Source organism: Pyrus communis, chromosome 12 (genome assembly GCF_963583255.1).
Source record: "Pyrus communis chromosome 12, drPyrComm1.1, whole genome shotgun sequence".
In the NCBI taxonomy this organism is placed as follows: domain Eukaryota; kingdom Viridiplantae; phylum Streptophyta; class Magnoliopsida; order Rosales; family Rosaceae; genus Pyrus; species Pyrus communis.
In genome coordinates, this window is record NC_084814.1 from 2,261,124 (window position 1) to 2,278,129 (window position 17,006).

The 17,006-nt window shown below is 37.2% G+C and overlaps 1 protein-coding gene across 1 annotated transcript; it reads right to left on the reverse strand.

The window, feature by feature from the left end:
- Positions 1 to 3,979: 3,979 nt before the first annotated feature.
- Positions 3,980 to 16,842, reverse strand: LOC137711061 (DNA (cytosine-5)-methyltransferase CMT2-like). The gene is made up of 23 exons (XM_068450264.1): positions 16,245 to 16,842; positions 14,365 to 14,399; positions 13,510 to 14,263; positions 11,267 to 11,301; positions 10,620 to 10,722; positions 10,186 to 10,290; positions 9,982 to 10,101; positions 9,760 to 9,853; positions 8,685 to 8,890; positions 8,517 to 8,582; positions 8,201 to 8,431; positions 7,717 to 7,775; positions 7,576 to 7,642; positions 7,151 to 7,480; positions 6,635 to 6,703; positions 6,472 to 6,561; positions 6,317 to 6,404; positions 5,745 to 5,863; positions 5,500 to 5,604; positions 5,190 to 5,233; positions 5,014 to 5,083; positions 4,831 to 4,934; positions 3,980 to 4,511 (listed from the first exon to the last, which is right to left on the reverse strand). Exons 1-23 carry the CDS (start codon positions 16,785 to 16,787, stop codon positions 4,334 to 4,336), a joined length of 3,615 nt encoding a protein of 1,204 aa, XP_068306365.1. The 5' UTR covers positions 16,788 to 16,842; the 3' UTR covers positions 3,980 to 4,333.
- Positions 16,843 to 17,006: the final 164 nt, after the last annotated feature.

Here is a 17,006-nt window from a genome sequence, read left to right on the forward strand (position 1 = left end):
ATAATCAAATTTTTAATTTCCAATAATCAAGTGCCAATTAGTGGCACCTCTGCTGTACGTTTCTGTCATTCGTGTCCATTAGGCAAGAGTACCAAATTGCCGTTTCAAGTTTCAGAATCTGTTTCGCAATTCCCTTTAGATCTTTTACATTCGGATGTTTGGTGTTCACCCGTTATTTCAAATGAAGGATATCGTTATTACTTATTGTTTGTCGATGATTTTTCCAAATATTCTTGGATTTTTCCTATGAAAAATAAGTCTGAGGTGTTCCAAATATTTTTTAAATTCAAAACCAAGGTTGAAAACATGTTTCAGCGTTCTATCAAGCTTCTCCAATGTGATGAAGGAGGAGAGTATAAGAGTAATGCTTTTCGAGATTTTTTAGATAAACATGGCATCTCACAAAGGTTTTCTTGTCCCAAACACCCAGAACAAAATGGTCTTGCAGAAAGGAAACATCGTCATATTGTCGAAACTGCCATAGTCATGTTGTCTCATGCTGGTGTTCCCTCAAACTTTTGGCCTGATGCGTGTCAAACAGCCACCTATATCATCAATAGGTTGCCTACTCGTGTTCTGTCGAATAAGTCACCTTATGAAAAATTGTTTACAAGAACACCAAAATATGATTTTTTTTAAAGTCTTTGGGTGTAGGTGTTTCCCGTGGCTAAGACCCTACACACAACACAAACTTGAGGCTAAGTCCAAATCCTGTGTTTTCTTAGGTTATTCGCTAGATCATCAGGGGTACAAATGTTTGGATGTATCTACACGACGAGTTTACTTGTCTCGCCATGTCCTCTTTGATGAGGACTCTTTTCCATTCAAGGATATCACACTTCGAAAGGAAAGCGTCCATGCCACAGGTAGTTCTCCTCCACCTGATCTCTTATTTGTTTTCCCTTCCTTATCTCCATCACACTCCCCAGTCATCGCCTCTCCTAGCACTGCCCAACTTCTTTCCCATGACCCTCCCCCAACAAATATAATTTCTTCTGTGGATTCCATAGATAACCCTAGTGTGCCTGCAATCCCTAATACTCCTCCTGTTCTCAACCCTGATATTGTACCTTTAGAAATGCCCAATGAGCAAGAAATTATCAGTGAACCTGAACAACAACCGGACCTTGGTTGTGCACCTAATCCCGTACATCACATGCAAACACGCTCCAAAGCTAGCATCCAGAAACCTAATCCCAAATATGCTTTGCATGTCGTCACCACTGATACACCTGTTGAACCTACGTCCTTTAGTCAAGCCGTCAAACAACAGGAATGGCGAAATGCTATGGTCACAGAATTTAATGCCTTACAGCGTTCTGGGACGTGGAATCTTGTTCCCTACAAACCTCATATGAATTTGCTCCCAAACAAGTGGGTTTATAAGATTAAACGACATGCAAACGGCTCCATTGACCGATATAAGGCACGGCTAGTTGCCAATGGGTTTCATCAGCAACACGGCGTGGATTATGGCGAAACGTTCAGTCCAGTGGTCAAGCACAGTACCATTCGATTAGTACTTAGTCTTGCAGTCTCAAATCGATGGCCAGTTCGTCAACTTGACGTTCAGAATGCCTTTTTACACGGGTATCTAGCGGAGGAGGTGCATATGAGGCAGCCTGTTGGGTTTGTTGATTCCCAATACCCACATCATGTATGCAAGTTACAACGGAGCTTGTACGGTTTGAAACAAGCACCGAGAGCTTGGTTTCAACGTTTCTCGGATTTCCTGCTTCATTTGGGTTTTCAGGAATCTAAGTGTGATTATTCGTTGTTTGTCTTCAAGCAACAAGGTGTTTATTTACTTCTGTTGATTTATGTCGATGATATATTACTTACAGGCAATCATCCACGGCAAATGCATCGTTTAATCCAGCAGCTACGCACATTATTTTCAATGAAAGACTTGGGGCCTCTCCACTATTTTCTGGGTGTGGAAGTCTCCTATTCGCATAATCTGATGCATTTTAGTCAAGCAAAGTATGCATTGGATCTTTTGAAGCGGACCAATTTTCTTGATGCCAAGCCTATTTCAACGCCCGTCTGTGCAGGTCAGAAACTCAGTCTCCATGAGGGTGATCCACATCCTGATCCTTACACTTACAGAAGTGTCGTGGGGGCCTTACAGTACCTTACGATCACACGTCCTGATCTTTCATATGCCGTTAATCAAGTGTGTCAGTTCATGCATGCTCCTACTACAACCCACTGGACGGCTGTGAAACGCATTTTACGGTACGTTAAATCTACGTACGCACAAGGTTTGTTGTACAAACCTGGCAGCATGCAACTCAGTGCGTTCTCAGATGCAGACTACGCAGGAGATCCTGATACGCGCCATTCTACGGGAGGTTATGGTATATATTTGGGTTCGAATCTCATCTCCTGGAGTTCCAAGAAACAAAAGACGGTCTCCCGATCAAGCACCGAGGCTGAGTATAGGCAACTGGCCTATACAGCAGCAGAGATTTCTTGGCTACACTCTTTGTTTCGTGATTTACAGTTGCCTTTTCTTCATCCACAACTATGGTGTGATAACATTTCATCGATAGCTTTGGCATCTAATCCTGTTTTCCATTCCCGCACGAAACACCTCGAGGTTGACTATCATTTCGTACGTGAAAAAGTGGTGCGTGGTGAGCTTATTGTCAACTTTATTTGTTCACAAGATCAAGTGGCTGATTTATTCACCAAAGGCTTGTCGTCATCAAGGTTCAAGACTCTGGTTTCCAAGCTTCCAGTTGTGTCCCGTCCTCTCAGCTTGCGGGGGGATGTTAGACCTAGTCACAATCTGCTCCATCAGCAAGCACGCGTGGAATACAACCTGGACAGCAAGCACTGCAACATTCCCTAACAGCACATTCCCTGACAGCACATTACCACATGATACAGCCCAGGTGCTCTCATGTGCTGCAGCATGGATAGCAAGCACGCCACATTAGTTTATTGTGTGCGTAAGATGTATATAAATCAACCTAGCTTATCAGTATGTTTAAATAAGAAAACATATCATTTCTACAGTCATGGTTTCTAATAAGGGTTGCATGTGCAGAGAAGGACACGTTACGAAATCTCCGCATGCGACGGAACTGCGAGAATATTATCAGTGCCTTCCGGTAGGGTGGGTCCCTGCTGGAGGCCATTGATTTATGTCCGTGAAAAGCTGTCTCCGTCCATCCATCCCCCTTCTTCCTCTTAGATTTGGTTGACATATTATTTTTAAGAAAAAAAATGGTGCATTCATATGGTTGTGTCATTTTTGAGAAGGCACTGCCTCCTGCCGGTGGGGAACTCGGAGCTTTGCGTGTTTTAAAAATAAATAATTAAGGTTGGTTTTGGATGGACAACTTATCTAATACGGATGTACTAATAAATAGCGTTTTGTGTTAATAAAATAAAGATATGTGAACAAAAATATATGCATAATTTTGTTCTTTGACATGAGGCGCCATTGTGGTAGTGTATCCTTCTCCAACTTTCGAGTCTTCGTATTAACGAGTTGTTCCAACAAAGGAAATAATGGTGAATGTTGGTACAAATGATTGGATTAAAATGGAGAACCCTCAAATTTCAAGGCATAATTAAAGTGGAACTGTGGAATGGTTTTTCATTTGGACGAGACGAGAAAAGGGTTAGCTATGAAGGAAATTCATCCCTTCTAATCCTACCATTTTAAACATGATTGGATTGAATGAATTTTCTTCAAGAGCAATCCCTCTTCTATCCTCTAGGCGATCGTAATTTTATATTTCTTCCTTCAACATATCTTAATTTCGTAGGCTATAAATTCCAGTCCAATCACGTGTAAACAAACCATACATTCTTAATTTATCATACATTAAAGACGAAGAAGCTCTATCCCATGAGAATGTCAAACATGTTTGAAAGATGAGCCAAGTTCCAAAAGACAGTTTTCCACTAGCACAATTTGATTAATTGGAAAATGTAACTGTAAACGCAGAAATCATGTAGCAAATGAAATAAGAACACATATAAAATCATTATTACACACTCATGCCTTTCGGATTAAAAAATGCACGAGCGACGTACCTAACACTTGAAGATAAACATTCACTGAATGAAAATAATGAACCAGTTACAAGTCTGAGAATTAGTCAATACAACAAGGAGCGCGAAATAAAACACCAGTTGGGATTAGATTTTGACAGAATCGACCGTCCAAGACGACAGGGCAAGTGCAAAAAAGGGGAAAGAATTGGACAGTCCGGTTGAAAAAATGGTTAAATCTTATGAATCCCCACCAGGGATATGCATATAGACCCTATATACAAAGACTTTCAAGTTGGATTACCGGTGAGGGGGAGAATCATTACTCTTCGGTCTCGAGAGGCAACTTTTTTGTGAATTGGAAGAAGTTTGAATGAGAAAACTTATTGGGGAGAGTCATGAGTGGATCATTTCCGCTGAGTTTTCGAACTGCCAATCCCAACGCATATCCTAAAGCTCGTGCAACCGAAACTGGAACTGCATTTCCAATCTGACAATACCTGCACAAAGAAATAAGACAATCAACGATAACTCATCTTATAGAAATATTTCAGTTTTCTCTTTCATTTTCTTCCTCAGTCAGATCCTGCAGAAATAACTCATTCAAAGCACAAAATGAAATGTTTATGCAACTGTGTCAAACTGTGATCCTTTGGAAAGAGAAATGATTCGTTACAGTGGAGATGAGTGTTTTCCATATTAAAATACGGATCAACAAACCAGACACGAATCATAAACAATTCATCATTTATTGAATAAACTTGCAAAAGGAGTCAAATATTCAACATCACATTCAGAAGAAGAATTGAAGGACCATACCTCTCTTTAACTGTCCCACAGAACCTATAATAATCAGGAAAGCCTTGCAATCTTGCAGATTCACGTACAGTGAGAATTCGGTCCTGCTCCGGATGTAATACTACCTACAGAAGGCTATAGGGTTACTAAAATATTCAAAAGATGAAATGCCATAAAGAACTAGAATAGAGAGGATGGTTAAACCTGGTTGTGACAACTTGGGAAAGTAAGCACAGTGGGCACTGTCTCATCCCACCATAACCTCGCAAACGGTCTAAAAATATAATTAAATTTAAAAAAAATAAGAAAAATGTGAGGAAATAGAATAGCAGTAAATGGTAGAACACATTAGAAGGCTAACAACAACAAAAAAAGAGAACCTTTTCGATTTGCCTTGTTCAAAAGTAAAGCAATAGTCTGGTACCTAGAAGGAAAAAACACTGGTTACACACTAGCCAATTTTCATTTTACTTAAACACATATTAACATTGCAAAAAATACATCAGTTTCTGTAACACTCTTTATTTCAACCTACAGAGGTTCCTGTGAGCAGTTTTGTGTCCTTTCAGTTCCATTCAGCCCTTTAAGAGGACCTAAATTCTCACTATAATTTATACTTTCGTACATAGCTATATTATTTTGTTTCTTATTAACATCTAAGTAACAAAACTTAAGAGTATCAACACTCACTAATGGCCTTCCAGATGGCAACAGAGAATGCTTTTCAGTTGACTCTCTCCGAGCCACATTGTCACTTCCTACAACAACACCAGGTAGATCCCGGAAATTTGCTCCCTGAAAATAGCTATAAGTTAGAAACAACAGACGGTTACAAAGTTAACAAAATTTGAATGACAGAAACGTGAAGTTAAACTTATCCATGCTATATAAAGTGTGTGTGTGTGTGTGTGTGTGTGTGTGTGTGTGTGTCCAACCTTTCTTTTTGGAATCTGACAAACTCGTAAGTAATCATCTTCATATAAGTGGTAAGTCCGATGGTCATATAGTGAAACATTTGCTTTCGTAGTGCCATCAAACGTGGATCCCATCATCTCTACACAACCAGCGTAAATGAAAGTTAAAATGGAAATCATTTAAATATGTGTAGATGGATGTAGAACAGATCATATGAATAGCCTGCCACCCAAACCAAAATAACAAAAACAAAAAAATAAAAAATTTAATGTTGCTAGTCAGTATGATTTATCAGTTAGATTTGCAATTCTACTATGCAAAAGCTTCCATATGTTAAACACAGATGTCAAGCATTTGACATCATTATCTTTCAAATGTGGATATGTAGGGGCAAAAGGATAAGAACACACTTTTTCATTTTGAAATACTTGGAATTTAACACATATCATGACAGAGGAGCTAAGCCACATCAACCTTAGAAGTTTACCAAAAGCATAGTAATGGGGGCTCGAAGGGCCAAGAACAAATTCGGATATGCTGATGATGTTAAACATTAACTGCATACAAGAAGTTCTGAAAATAGTGATATTACCATGATGTGTTGACCTTATATATCTTTGGAAATCTGTTTCAGGAGGCTTTTGGAATGGCATTTCTTCTCTTTTTTCATCGTTTGAGACCTATAAATTTAAACACAATTAGAATTTTGTTGAATTGTAAGAGAAGCTTCAAATACAATGAACTTACAGAAGGAAGATCCGAGATGGCATCACGAAGAACAAGAGCTTTTTCTAATAATTCACGAGGTTGTTCTTCATCGTAAGCAACAGTGTTCCGCTGCACATGAAAGCAAACAATTTAATTGGTAAAGAAAAATAGAACTGAAAGTTTAAGGTCTGCTTCGAAGTACCTCGAACTCTGGTGGAGGCCAGTATCTCATTATGACATCATGTGTTGGAAGAGGAAACTGTGGCAGATTCTGCGAAGATAAAAAAAAGAGGGGAAAATACGTCAGGCTCTTTTGGCCTTCCAAAATGAATGAATGAATTATTAAACGGTAACGTGAGAATTTGAGTGAGCTTGACTTATGTTTCATAAATCTGGTTATGGATTTTATGCATTGGGCATGCCTTTTAGCTTTGTCTGTGCATGTATATGTGTGTGACTCAGATATACTAAAGATATATTTTCTGTTTCTTGTTCTTTTTCTAATGTTTGATGATGAAAACAGTTATATGGCCCCTTTACGTATTGAAAAGAAACACAATAACCATATTTTTATTTTGGGAAACCTAAACTGAATATTAACCAACGAGTATCTAGCTATTTCATAAAAGAAATTTCAGGTCAGATTCATGGAATGCCCATTGTATTTTTCGTGTTACTCTCGATCATTTATTAAAACAATGAAACAAAAAGAGATCACCTCACAAGCATGAGCACCCCACAAGAAAACACGCAACCGAAATTGAGGAAGGCCATAACAACCAGCAGCAAGTATTCCCAGCCTCGCTTGGTACTTCATATGCACCAAACGACTAAGTGCATATCTTCCCAGAGAAGCTTTGTCAAATCTCAAAATGTCAACAACATTTTCCATCAGCACAAACTTTGGCTTCAAGAAGTTCACAATATCCATGAAGACTACAATTTGATGATTCCTCTCATCATCCAATGGAGAATCAACGTTTCTATAGCGATTATAGCCACTAATTCCTTGGCAAGGAGGGCCCCCGCATATTACATCAACATCTCCCTGAAATTGTACATATCTATTTAGGATTCGGATAGCGCAACACAAGATCAATATATATGGTCCTACTTTAGCTTGTTCAATCAGTTACTACTTACTGGAAGTGGCAAAATTTTCACTTTCCTCCCATTTCTTACAAAATCCTGTATACTTTCTTGGCAGTTACTGAGAAGATACAAAAAAAATTAGTGCTGATTTGGAAATACATATTCATAATCATATCATAAGAAGTGGTATACCTTAAGCCTTCAATTGGTTCCCATGTATCTTCACTGCTACCATAACCTTTCCAATGCACCTAGAAAAACAATACGATTAAATATTTATTATGATAAATAATTTTGTAGAGAAATGAGATAATATTAAGAGTGAATGAGGAATTCACAGTCGAATTGCATGGAGCAAAAATAACAGTAACAACTATGAAAAAGCAGGAACTCCTAAACTAAAAGCGGATTTAACCCTACAATCCTCTGTACCTAATGTAAGAAATCATGTAAGGTTTTCCGACCCAACTCACACATAGATTGCCTTACATGGTAACACACAAGTTTTGTAAGTAGCAGTAACAAAACAGTGCTAAACCACTTTGTTTTATGCTTCAGGAATTTCAATAATAACCAGAGGATATGATGATATGCTATGAGTGCACAAAATCTTTTGCATCCCTCAATGACATTGCAGATATTGTCATCAGACATCTTAGAAGCATTTTTGTTTTACCTTAAAGTTCACTCCATGCTTGCCTGTCTTATTAGGATCACCAAAGCAGACATCAACAATCCTCGAAACTTCATATTCACCGGTACCAACCTCATTACCATTCTTTGGTATAGTTGAGGTCTTTGATCTTAATGGATGAGTTCTTTCGACATCGTTGGCCTTATGCCTTCTGCATAACTTTTCCCATTCCTTCAACAGTTGTAGAAAATCCTCAGCAGTTTCATTCCTGACCTACAAAAAAAAAAGCATAGAATTATTCTGTAATGTCATTGTAGGGTAAATTGGCTATTACCTAGAAACAGATAAGATATCTCACATGCGTTTCTGGATGATTTAACTTCAAGCTTTCACAGGCAGATTTATCACTGTCAAGGGCCCATTTCTACAAAAAAAAAAAAAAAAAAAAAAAAATTAAAAAGTAAGATTAGCTATTCATGACAACATGTTTAAGGGACTATATAAAAATATTTATATAGTTGAATACCGTGACAAGATTAACAGAGGAAAGTTTAGCACCAAAGCTCAATCCAGTTGACATTCCACCACATCCACTAAAAAGATCTAAGAGGGCCAATTCTGCTTTGTAAGTTTCAGAGCTGGGCATATTCTCCAGTAAGTTTGAAGTTGACAGTGTACCAACTGCTTCGATTGAATTGCATGATGGCATGTTGTGGCTCTTCACAGAATTATCTGAAGTAAAAATAGACAACGATGAACTGTCAAATCTTGGGAATTGACGTTTCAGTATAAAGTTTAATTTTTTTTGTCTACATTGTCCCTTTGGGTAGATCTTGGAGGGCCACTTAGTAGAAATACAAACAAAACGTTTTCTACATAGGAAATACAAGGACTACCAGACTATTTCCGTAACCCATTAGATATAGTTTCTTTAATAAGTCATTCAAGATTATTTATTAAATTTTATAATAAATGATGAATGAATTTTAAATTTTTAATACATACGTCCAAATATTACAATAGAGGTGAACAATCCCCAAAATTCTTTTTGATTGGCACCAACCGTATGACCAAAAAACTTCCAGCACCCTGAAGCCCAAGGAGTTCTTCCACAAACATAGCTACTGGCAAAAAAATTTAGGGAATCACCCAACTTGCATGAGCTGTAACGTAAAGGGAGAATGAAAAGAAATGCGATCTGCACTTTCTTCACCAGCCTCAGAAAGAATGCAGCACTGAGGGTTAACTTTCCCTTTACCCAATAAATATAAAAGAATTTGTATCTTAGGAGACTTTTTCCTTCCAAATCTGATCAATAGGTTTAAAGCATGACAATGCACATTCATTGCACTAAACAAAGCATGTACATGTTTCTAAAACTTTCTAATTAGTAGTTGCCCTACCCCCTCCCTCGTTTTTTTGGGCTGGATAAGTAGTATAATCCAATCTTATGGTACACCACACCAAACATGGCATCGTATTGAAAGTATCATATCAAGTCTATTCGAACTATTGAGCAAAGCCAATCTAATTAAATCATGCGCAAAAAAAAATAGGACCAAATACATAAACCTATCATTGGCACAGTATGATCCACTAACCAGAGATGAAGGAGCGAAATGTGGAATAGTCCACACAGTATTCCATGTCGTAGTAGAAGTCAGACGGCGAAATGGAGTTCACTTTTAACCCAACCTGAAAAAGTCAAAAGATTAGTACTTCACTAATATAATATACAGCATGTGTTTGGCAAAATGGCAAGATACAAAAAATCATTAACAGAAGTCAATTTTTAAACAGTAGAATTCAAGATTTAATAATACCTTAGGGGATATATGTGTAACATTGACTTTTGAAATAATGCAATCTATCAAATTATCGTTCATTACAGTAGAATAGAATAAACGCCTCTTGTCATGAGAAGTCCCTGCTTCTTTGATAACCTGAGAAACAAATAGAAAAACCAAAGAATGGTTAGTGGGATATACCTTACCATGGGTCCGTACTCAACAATTTCAGAAACTCACCGTATCTTCAACTTTATAAAACCACTGGACTCTGAAATATTTTTCTCCATCAGCTGTCTTGAAAAATTCTATGATCCTTCCCACATGCTTTTGTCCTTCATCACCCTGTAAAAATTAACTTAACATTTATTTCAAATGCTCGTCGGAATGCAACTAAAACTACATAATACCATGCATGAGCTCTCCAGGATAGGTCCAAACAAACTATAAGTCTGTAACTAACACTACTCTGAAGAGTTAAGGTCCTATTTGATGTTTTCCATACATCATACATCCAACAAACCTTCCAAAATAAGACTATGTATCAATATTCAATACACCTATAACTCCAGAGTCCAGATTAAGAAGGCATCTACACAAGTAGAGCATGTGGAAGCAATCTGTAATTACTTTAAAAAAAACCCCATGATCAGTAGGGAAAAAAGAGAAATTACCTCTATGTAAGCACAATCTCCAAGATCGAAGATGCAATCGCCAATTTTAGCTTGAGAAAAGTGACATTCAACATCCAAAATTATCTCATCTTCTTCATCTTCACTACAACCATGTATACATGTGAATATAAAAAGCATAACCACAATAGATGAAAAAGGATCAGCGTCTCGTTACTCGGGAGCACAATGCCGAAGTTCTTAACTAGTGAGGGGGTCCAACAACATGTTTTGTGTAAAACTGTGAGCAAACATGTCGTGGGTGAATCTATTTTCCAATTCAAAAGAAGATGCATCTTTCACTCCACATTCATTTCCATCCAGGTCGTGGGTGAATCTAGTGCTTTGAGAACATATGGGATAAGATTAACAATAAAAATTATGTGGTCACCAGAGAAGCAGATGCGTTGATCTAAGAGATGCAACATGTAGTTGGCAAGACAAAAGAGAACGGTGGGAGTAAGTCTATGACAAAAGACATTTTCTACTTTTAAGAAAAACAATGTTTGGTAACAAGGTTATATGGAACATATGCCACTACATGTTTCTACCACCTCACCAGTCAAGACAATGTGCTCTGTACATGAAGCTCTGAAGAAAACTATAACCAAACCCTCAAAGAGATAATTTATGAACTATATATTACTCACTTTAGCTTCAAGCTTTGTCTTTTAGATCTTTGACTCTGCAAAACTCCAACACAGGCACAACCAGAACTAAATCATATTAAACACGAAACTGTGGTGGTTTTTAACTAAAAACTAAAGAAACCCTACAACAGAGTGTAATCTATTCAAATCACCAGATGGTTTCACAAATACAAGTTTAATAGTCAAGAGCGAAAAATTATTCTACCAATATAAAATGAAATAAAAATTGCATGGATAGACATTAATACACGTGCACTCATTTACATACATATAAAGTGCACTTATTTATATACATATTTATCATGGATATCATGTATTTATTTACATGCTTATAAAATCTGAATATAAGTGCAGATGAGGCCTTCACTATGAGAGGTTGAGTGGCTAAATATGCATCTTTGTGGAGATTCCCAAAGGAATCAAATTCTCTCTGGCACAAGGTGATAAGAAGCAAGTACGGGTTGCAGGATAATGGGTGGGATGCAAATCCTTTGCTGCGTGTTTCAAGTCGTAGCCCTTGGAAAGATATTTCGTCTGGTCTTCAATCGTTCCTAGAGTGCTGCAAGTTTGAGGTGGGCAACTGGGAGAGGGTGAGGTTTAGGGAGGATGGTTGGTTGCAAGGTGGACCATTGAAAGAGCAATATCCTAGATTATTCTTGTTATCGAGAATGCACAACCAGAGCATTTCAAGTTTTGTGGATTTTTCTCTTCATTCTTTAAGCTGGAATTTTGATTTCAGAAGAAATTTGAATGAGTTGAGATAGAAGAGGCAGCTAGGTTAATACAGAAGGTGGAAAAATGTTAGTTTGATTCAATCAAGAGCAGATAACAGAAGGTGGAAACTAGACTTATCAGGATTGTTCACTTGCAAATCCTATAGCTCTTTCTTGAGCAACAATGGAACTGTGCAACATTTTCCACCCTTTTCTCAGATTTGAAAGTCAAAAGCTCCTCCAAAGTTCAAAGTTCTTGTGTGATCAAGTTCAAAGGCGAAGGCCTTTTATTTGTAATTCTGCCCATTGGTGCAGTTTGTGTAAATCATATTTTTCTCCATTGTTCTTACTCAATACAGTTGTGGTGGAAATTGGTTCAGGAAGTTAGAGTTAGTTGGGTCATTCCAAAGGGTTGTTTCGAGCTTCTAAGCACCAATTTTGAGGCTTTAGGAAAGGGGAGGAAAGCTAAAGCTTTGTGGGGCTGTTTGGTGTTGGCAGTTTTCTGGAACATTTGGTTGGAGCGTAACAGAAGAGTTCTTGAGGATTATAATGGAGTGGGGGTAGCAGAACTATGGGGTAGAGTAAGATACTGGGCAGCCTTCTGGGCATCAGTTTCGAATGAGTTCAAGGATTATTCTCTTTCATATAGTTTGGGATATGTTAACAGCCGTAAAATGATTTTGGTTGAGGTTATGTACTTTTAATCAGATCTATTTGAGAGGCCTTAGTTAGCTTTGCTACATGGTGGATTTCTTATCCACTATTTTGTAATTATTGTTTTTATATTAATAAATTGTCATTATTTCTTCTCAAAAAAAAAAAAAAAAACATCTTTTACTGCTTTAGTTTCCCACCAACAATAAGAGAAAAACATATGGAGAACTTTTTATGCTGTGTCAACTTTAATCATTTTAAATTGGAGTTTTTTTTAGAAGGTGTTAGAATATGAAAACAAATAGTTTACACCTTGTCAGGCTTTGATCCAGCTGAGGCTATTTGGGAAGCAACTGTTCGGATTATGGTGAAGATTAGAGGGGGAATACATGTGATCTGCTACAGAAAGAACTGATGGTCACTTCCTCCTAGCTAGTGCATCGTGAGTAAGATGAAAGGGGAAAGTGTAGATCATCTGTCTGTTGTTGAGTGAGCAAAAAATGGCACCCCAGTCCATTGTGAATTTTTATTCAAGTTTGTGGAGTCCGTGAACTTGAGTTATATCTATTTATTATTATTAAGCATTAATTATGATATTCTTCTTGAATTATATTTGTTTTAGTTCAGTTTTAAGCATGAATGACATTTTTGTTGTTGATTAAATATAATGGTTAATTATTATGGTATGCCTCATAAGTCTTAAAAGGCTTACGCCACACATCGCAGTACTTCCAACACTTCCCCTTATGCCTCAACAATTTCAAGCTTTGATATGTATAATGTGACTCTGATTGCATATTGAAGTTCGAGTAAGAGTCAGAACTTAAAGGAGAAAAACGACATGCAAATGAATAAATCGTTAAGTTGATTTATTACCTTCATTCGATACCGCCAACCCCATCTTTCTTGAGCTTCAACATCAGGTATTGGATCTCCAATGAACGAAGCACTTTTGATGCTCTCTTGTTTGTTTTGCTTGTTCTTTGATGAATCTAAGGTTTTCCTTTTCTTTGGTGGTTGTTTCACATAGGTCTCGGGCAATTCAATCAAAGCACATTCTGATTCTCTTCTTTTAGCCTCAAACATCGATCTGGTTCTTCTTCGGGATTGACTCAAGTGTGTCTCGTCAAAAAATTTTGAATAAGATTTTCCGATTGAGATCAATATCTTCTTGGAAGAAAACCCATCTTTTGAATCAGACAATCCAATGAAACTAGAATTTAGATTGGAAGTTTCCTTACCCGCGTCCAAACAAGGGGAAAACCTAGGAGATCTTCTTATGTGCTTTTCATCCAACTTTTCACCATCAAAATTGTTTTCAGGAGATGACATTAACCTTGAAGACCTCCTCAAGGGTGTAGGTCTCTTATCACTATCTCCATGCCATGAAAGAGATGGATGCTCAACTTCTGTGTGTCTTGATGATGTTTCAACATTAGAAGTATTTAATGACAGAGCCTTGAGGCAGCCTTTTTCAGGGGATTCAAATTTTCTTAGAGATCTCTCTTGTGAAGAAACTTTCAGACAGCAGCTTTCCACTGCAGACTGATTCATCAACCTTGGAGATCTCCTGATAGACTTCTCCGCTAAGTTCACTACATTTGACACTGTATCTCTCTGTTCATCATCCCTGCAACAAGCGAACATGCAGAAGTCAACAAAATTGACATATGAATCATATGATGAATGTGAATGCCCCGCAGCTAACATGTTTGAAAACTTATGACTCACTCTGATCCCATGCTTCCACCCTTGTACGTTTTATGCTGCATAAGCCAATAATCCATTCTTGAAATTAGAATGTGTAAACTGATGTAAATGGTTAACGAGACATAAGACAACTGATATACCAAATACAATTATGACATATTGGGAACCATCACCAAAAAATGAAACAAACAAACAAGAGCTTCATGGGAAATGTTAAACTATCATGAGGAAAACGTAAGTGTCAAGATTTCAGAGAGATGGCAATCAGAACACAACATTCTCATAGGGAAGGGGAGGCCTCAAAATTGCCTACCATGAAATATTATTAGCTTGCTCATAAAATTATTCTATTTTTCTTTCTGAACTAAAATTTTGAACAATAAGCGTTTGGGAGTGCTCAAAAAGGTTTGCAATGTATTAAATCATATATCAAGATTGTGTAAGATGTGGAAAGGGAGCATCATGAAAATGTTACAACTCTTGCCAAATCTATGGTTGCTAACATAGCAAGGAGACCTAACTTCAAACAAGGTTGATGCTTAATGAATTTGACCGTTTTGATTCTGGAGTATAATGCCACAATGTTGTACTTATGTTAGCATTAACAGGCCAAATACAACTAATTGTATTTCCTTGACGGTTCAAGGATCACGCAATATTTAAATGTGTATTGGAATCATTGGACTTCTTAACTTTCCCGGGCGTTTACTAACACATGAAATTAAAAAAGCGTGAGTTTCACCTTGAAATTCATAATCAAATACCTAAAAGTCAGGGATCATATAAACTAAGGGGGGAGCTAGTTGATATGATTACCTTTCGGGAGCTAGTTGATATGATTACCTTTCCATAGTTCCCAAATTCTCTGATTCTTTAGCATGGCCTTTCTCCAATCAGACCCTCATGTTTCATAAAAACGGAACTCATGGCCGTCAATCACTAAAAGTGACAATTTTTTTTTTTTTTTTAATTCTACTCATTTCCAAAAACAAAAAAAACAAAAAAAAACTTCTTTTTTCTTTACTAATTACCGGCAAGAGTTCGAAACTATTACAATAGTTTAAGGGACGAGTTTTGAACTCGAGACACACACGTAAAAAACCAAACCCCTTATCCACTAAGATATTGGACACAAAAAAAACCATCTATTTCTATTTACCTTAAAAGTCAAATAAAAACTACTGACTGAAATCCAAAACAAAGAATAGATACATAAAAAGTTTCCAAAAAAAAAAAAAAAAGAATAGATACATAAAACATCTGAACTAAAAAAAATATTCTTTTTATTTGTAATATTTTTAAATTTTTGTTCTGGATTTGATTTAATATTTCTGTTTGATTGTTTTAACACTTTTGTAATTTGTCAAAAAAAATATTCCTTTTTTTTAAATAAAAAATATTTGATTTTCGTTTAACATTCAAAGAATCAAAGTATTATTTTAGATGTAAATTAATGTTTCTAATAGGGATTTTCTAAAAATAAAAATAAAATCTGTGGAATACGTTCATGAAGAAATTGATTCTAATTACTTTTAAAAGCTTTAAAGGGTACAAATGCCAGTTCAACTAAAGTGGGTCCTGAATGGTTGAAAGTCCGTGGCGCCAATAAGCGTGCGGGTGTAATAAATGAAAGATGAAACAAGCATCTAATCCCTTTTGGACAAAAGTCAAAACTCACCACCCGCAGGATTCTTAAGGTTCAATGATCCGACGGCTGAGAAGCATCTGATTAATACACAATTTCTCAAGAAAAAAGAAAAAGAAACATGCAGAATTTAATTTTAACGAGAAAAACTCAAATATGCAAAAAAATATAGAATTTAAGGATTAAAAAAAAATTTAAATAATTCAGAATTAAAAGAAAATTAAAGATAGTAAACGGTGAGTAATGACGCAAGCACCTGAACTGACGGAGTCTTAATCTTGCTACTCTCAGCTTCTTCCAGGACGGATGACGTAAATCTGGGAGACCTTCTCACACTCGCACGCTTAGCGTAGTCGATCTTCCTGGAAGCTGCATTTGCCGAAGTATCCTTGACGACCTCCTCCTTCTGCGCCGGTGGCAACGGCGACAGTCTCGGTGACCTTCTCACGTACTCGGGCCGCCGCTGCTGAATCTTGCGCGGTAATCGTGGGTCGTCGTGGTCGTGCGAGTTCAGTGACACTGCTTCCTCCTCACAAGCCACATTTTCCACGAACACCGACAATGCCATCGATTCCGATTCGGATTTCGAGTTTCTGGATTTCGATTCCGATTTGGAATCGGAGTTGGGTTTTGGGGGCGCCCACATTTTTTTTTTTTTTTCTGGGGAATTTTTGGGCAAATGGTGAAATAAGTGGAAATTATTGAAACGTAAAGAAGGAAACGGTGGGAAGGAATGTCGTTCTTCCGATGACTCCAAAGAAGAGGGGCACGGCAAAAATATATGTCCTCTTTCTCGCATGACACATTTCACGAGGCAATGGAGGCGCACAAACAACACATAGTGGTATACCCACTCATATTTTACAAAATAAATTATTTGTAATTTGGAGACTCTCAACTTTGTTAGCGGTTGGAATCTATTACTTTAGACATACATGTGACTTGCATGGAGGGATATTTTTGTCAGTTCACTTTCTAGGGCTCCTTAGAATCAATTTATGTGAAGGTAAAAGGAATT

Coding starts and splice junctions, on each gene's coding strand:
- LOC137711061 (XM_068450264.1), bottom strand. CDS start 16,787: ATGCGAGAAAGAGGACATATATTTTTGCCGTGCCCCTCTTCTTTGGAG. Junction 6,562..6,634: donor GGCCTCCACCAGAGTTCGAG/GTACTTCGAAGC, acceptor TTTCATGTGCAG/CGGAACACTGTTGCTTACGA. Junction 5,864..6,316: donor TATAAGGTCAACACATCATG/GTAATATCACTA, acceptor CTGGTTGTGTAG/AGATGATGGGATCCACGTTT.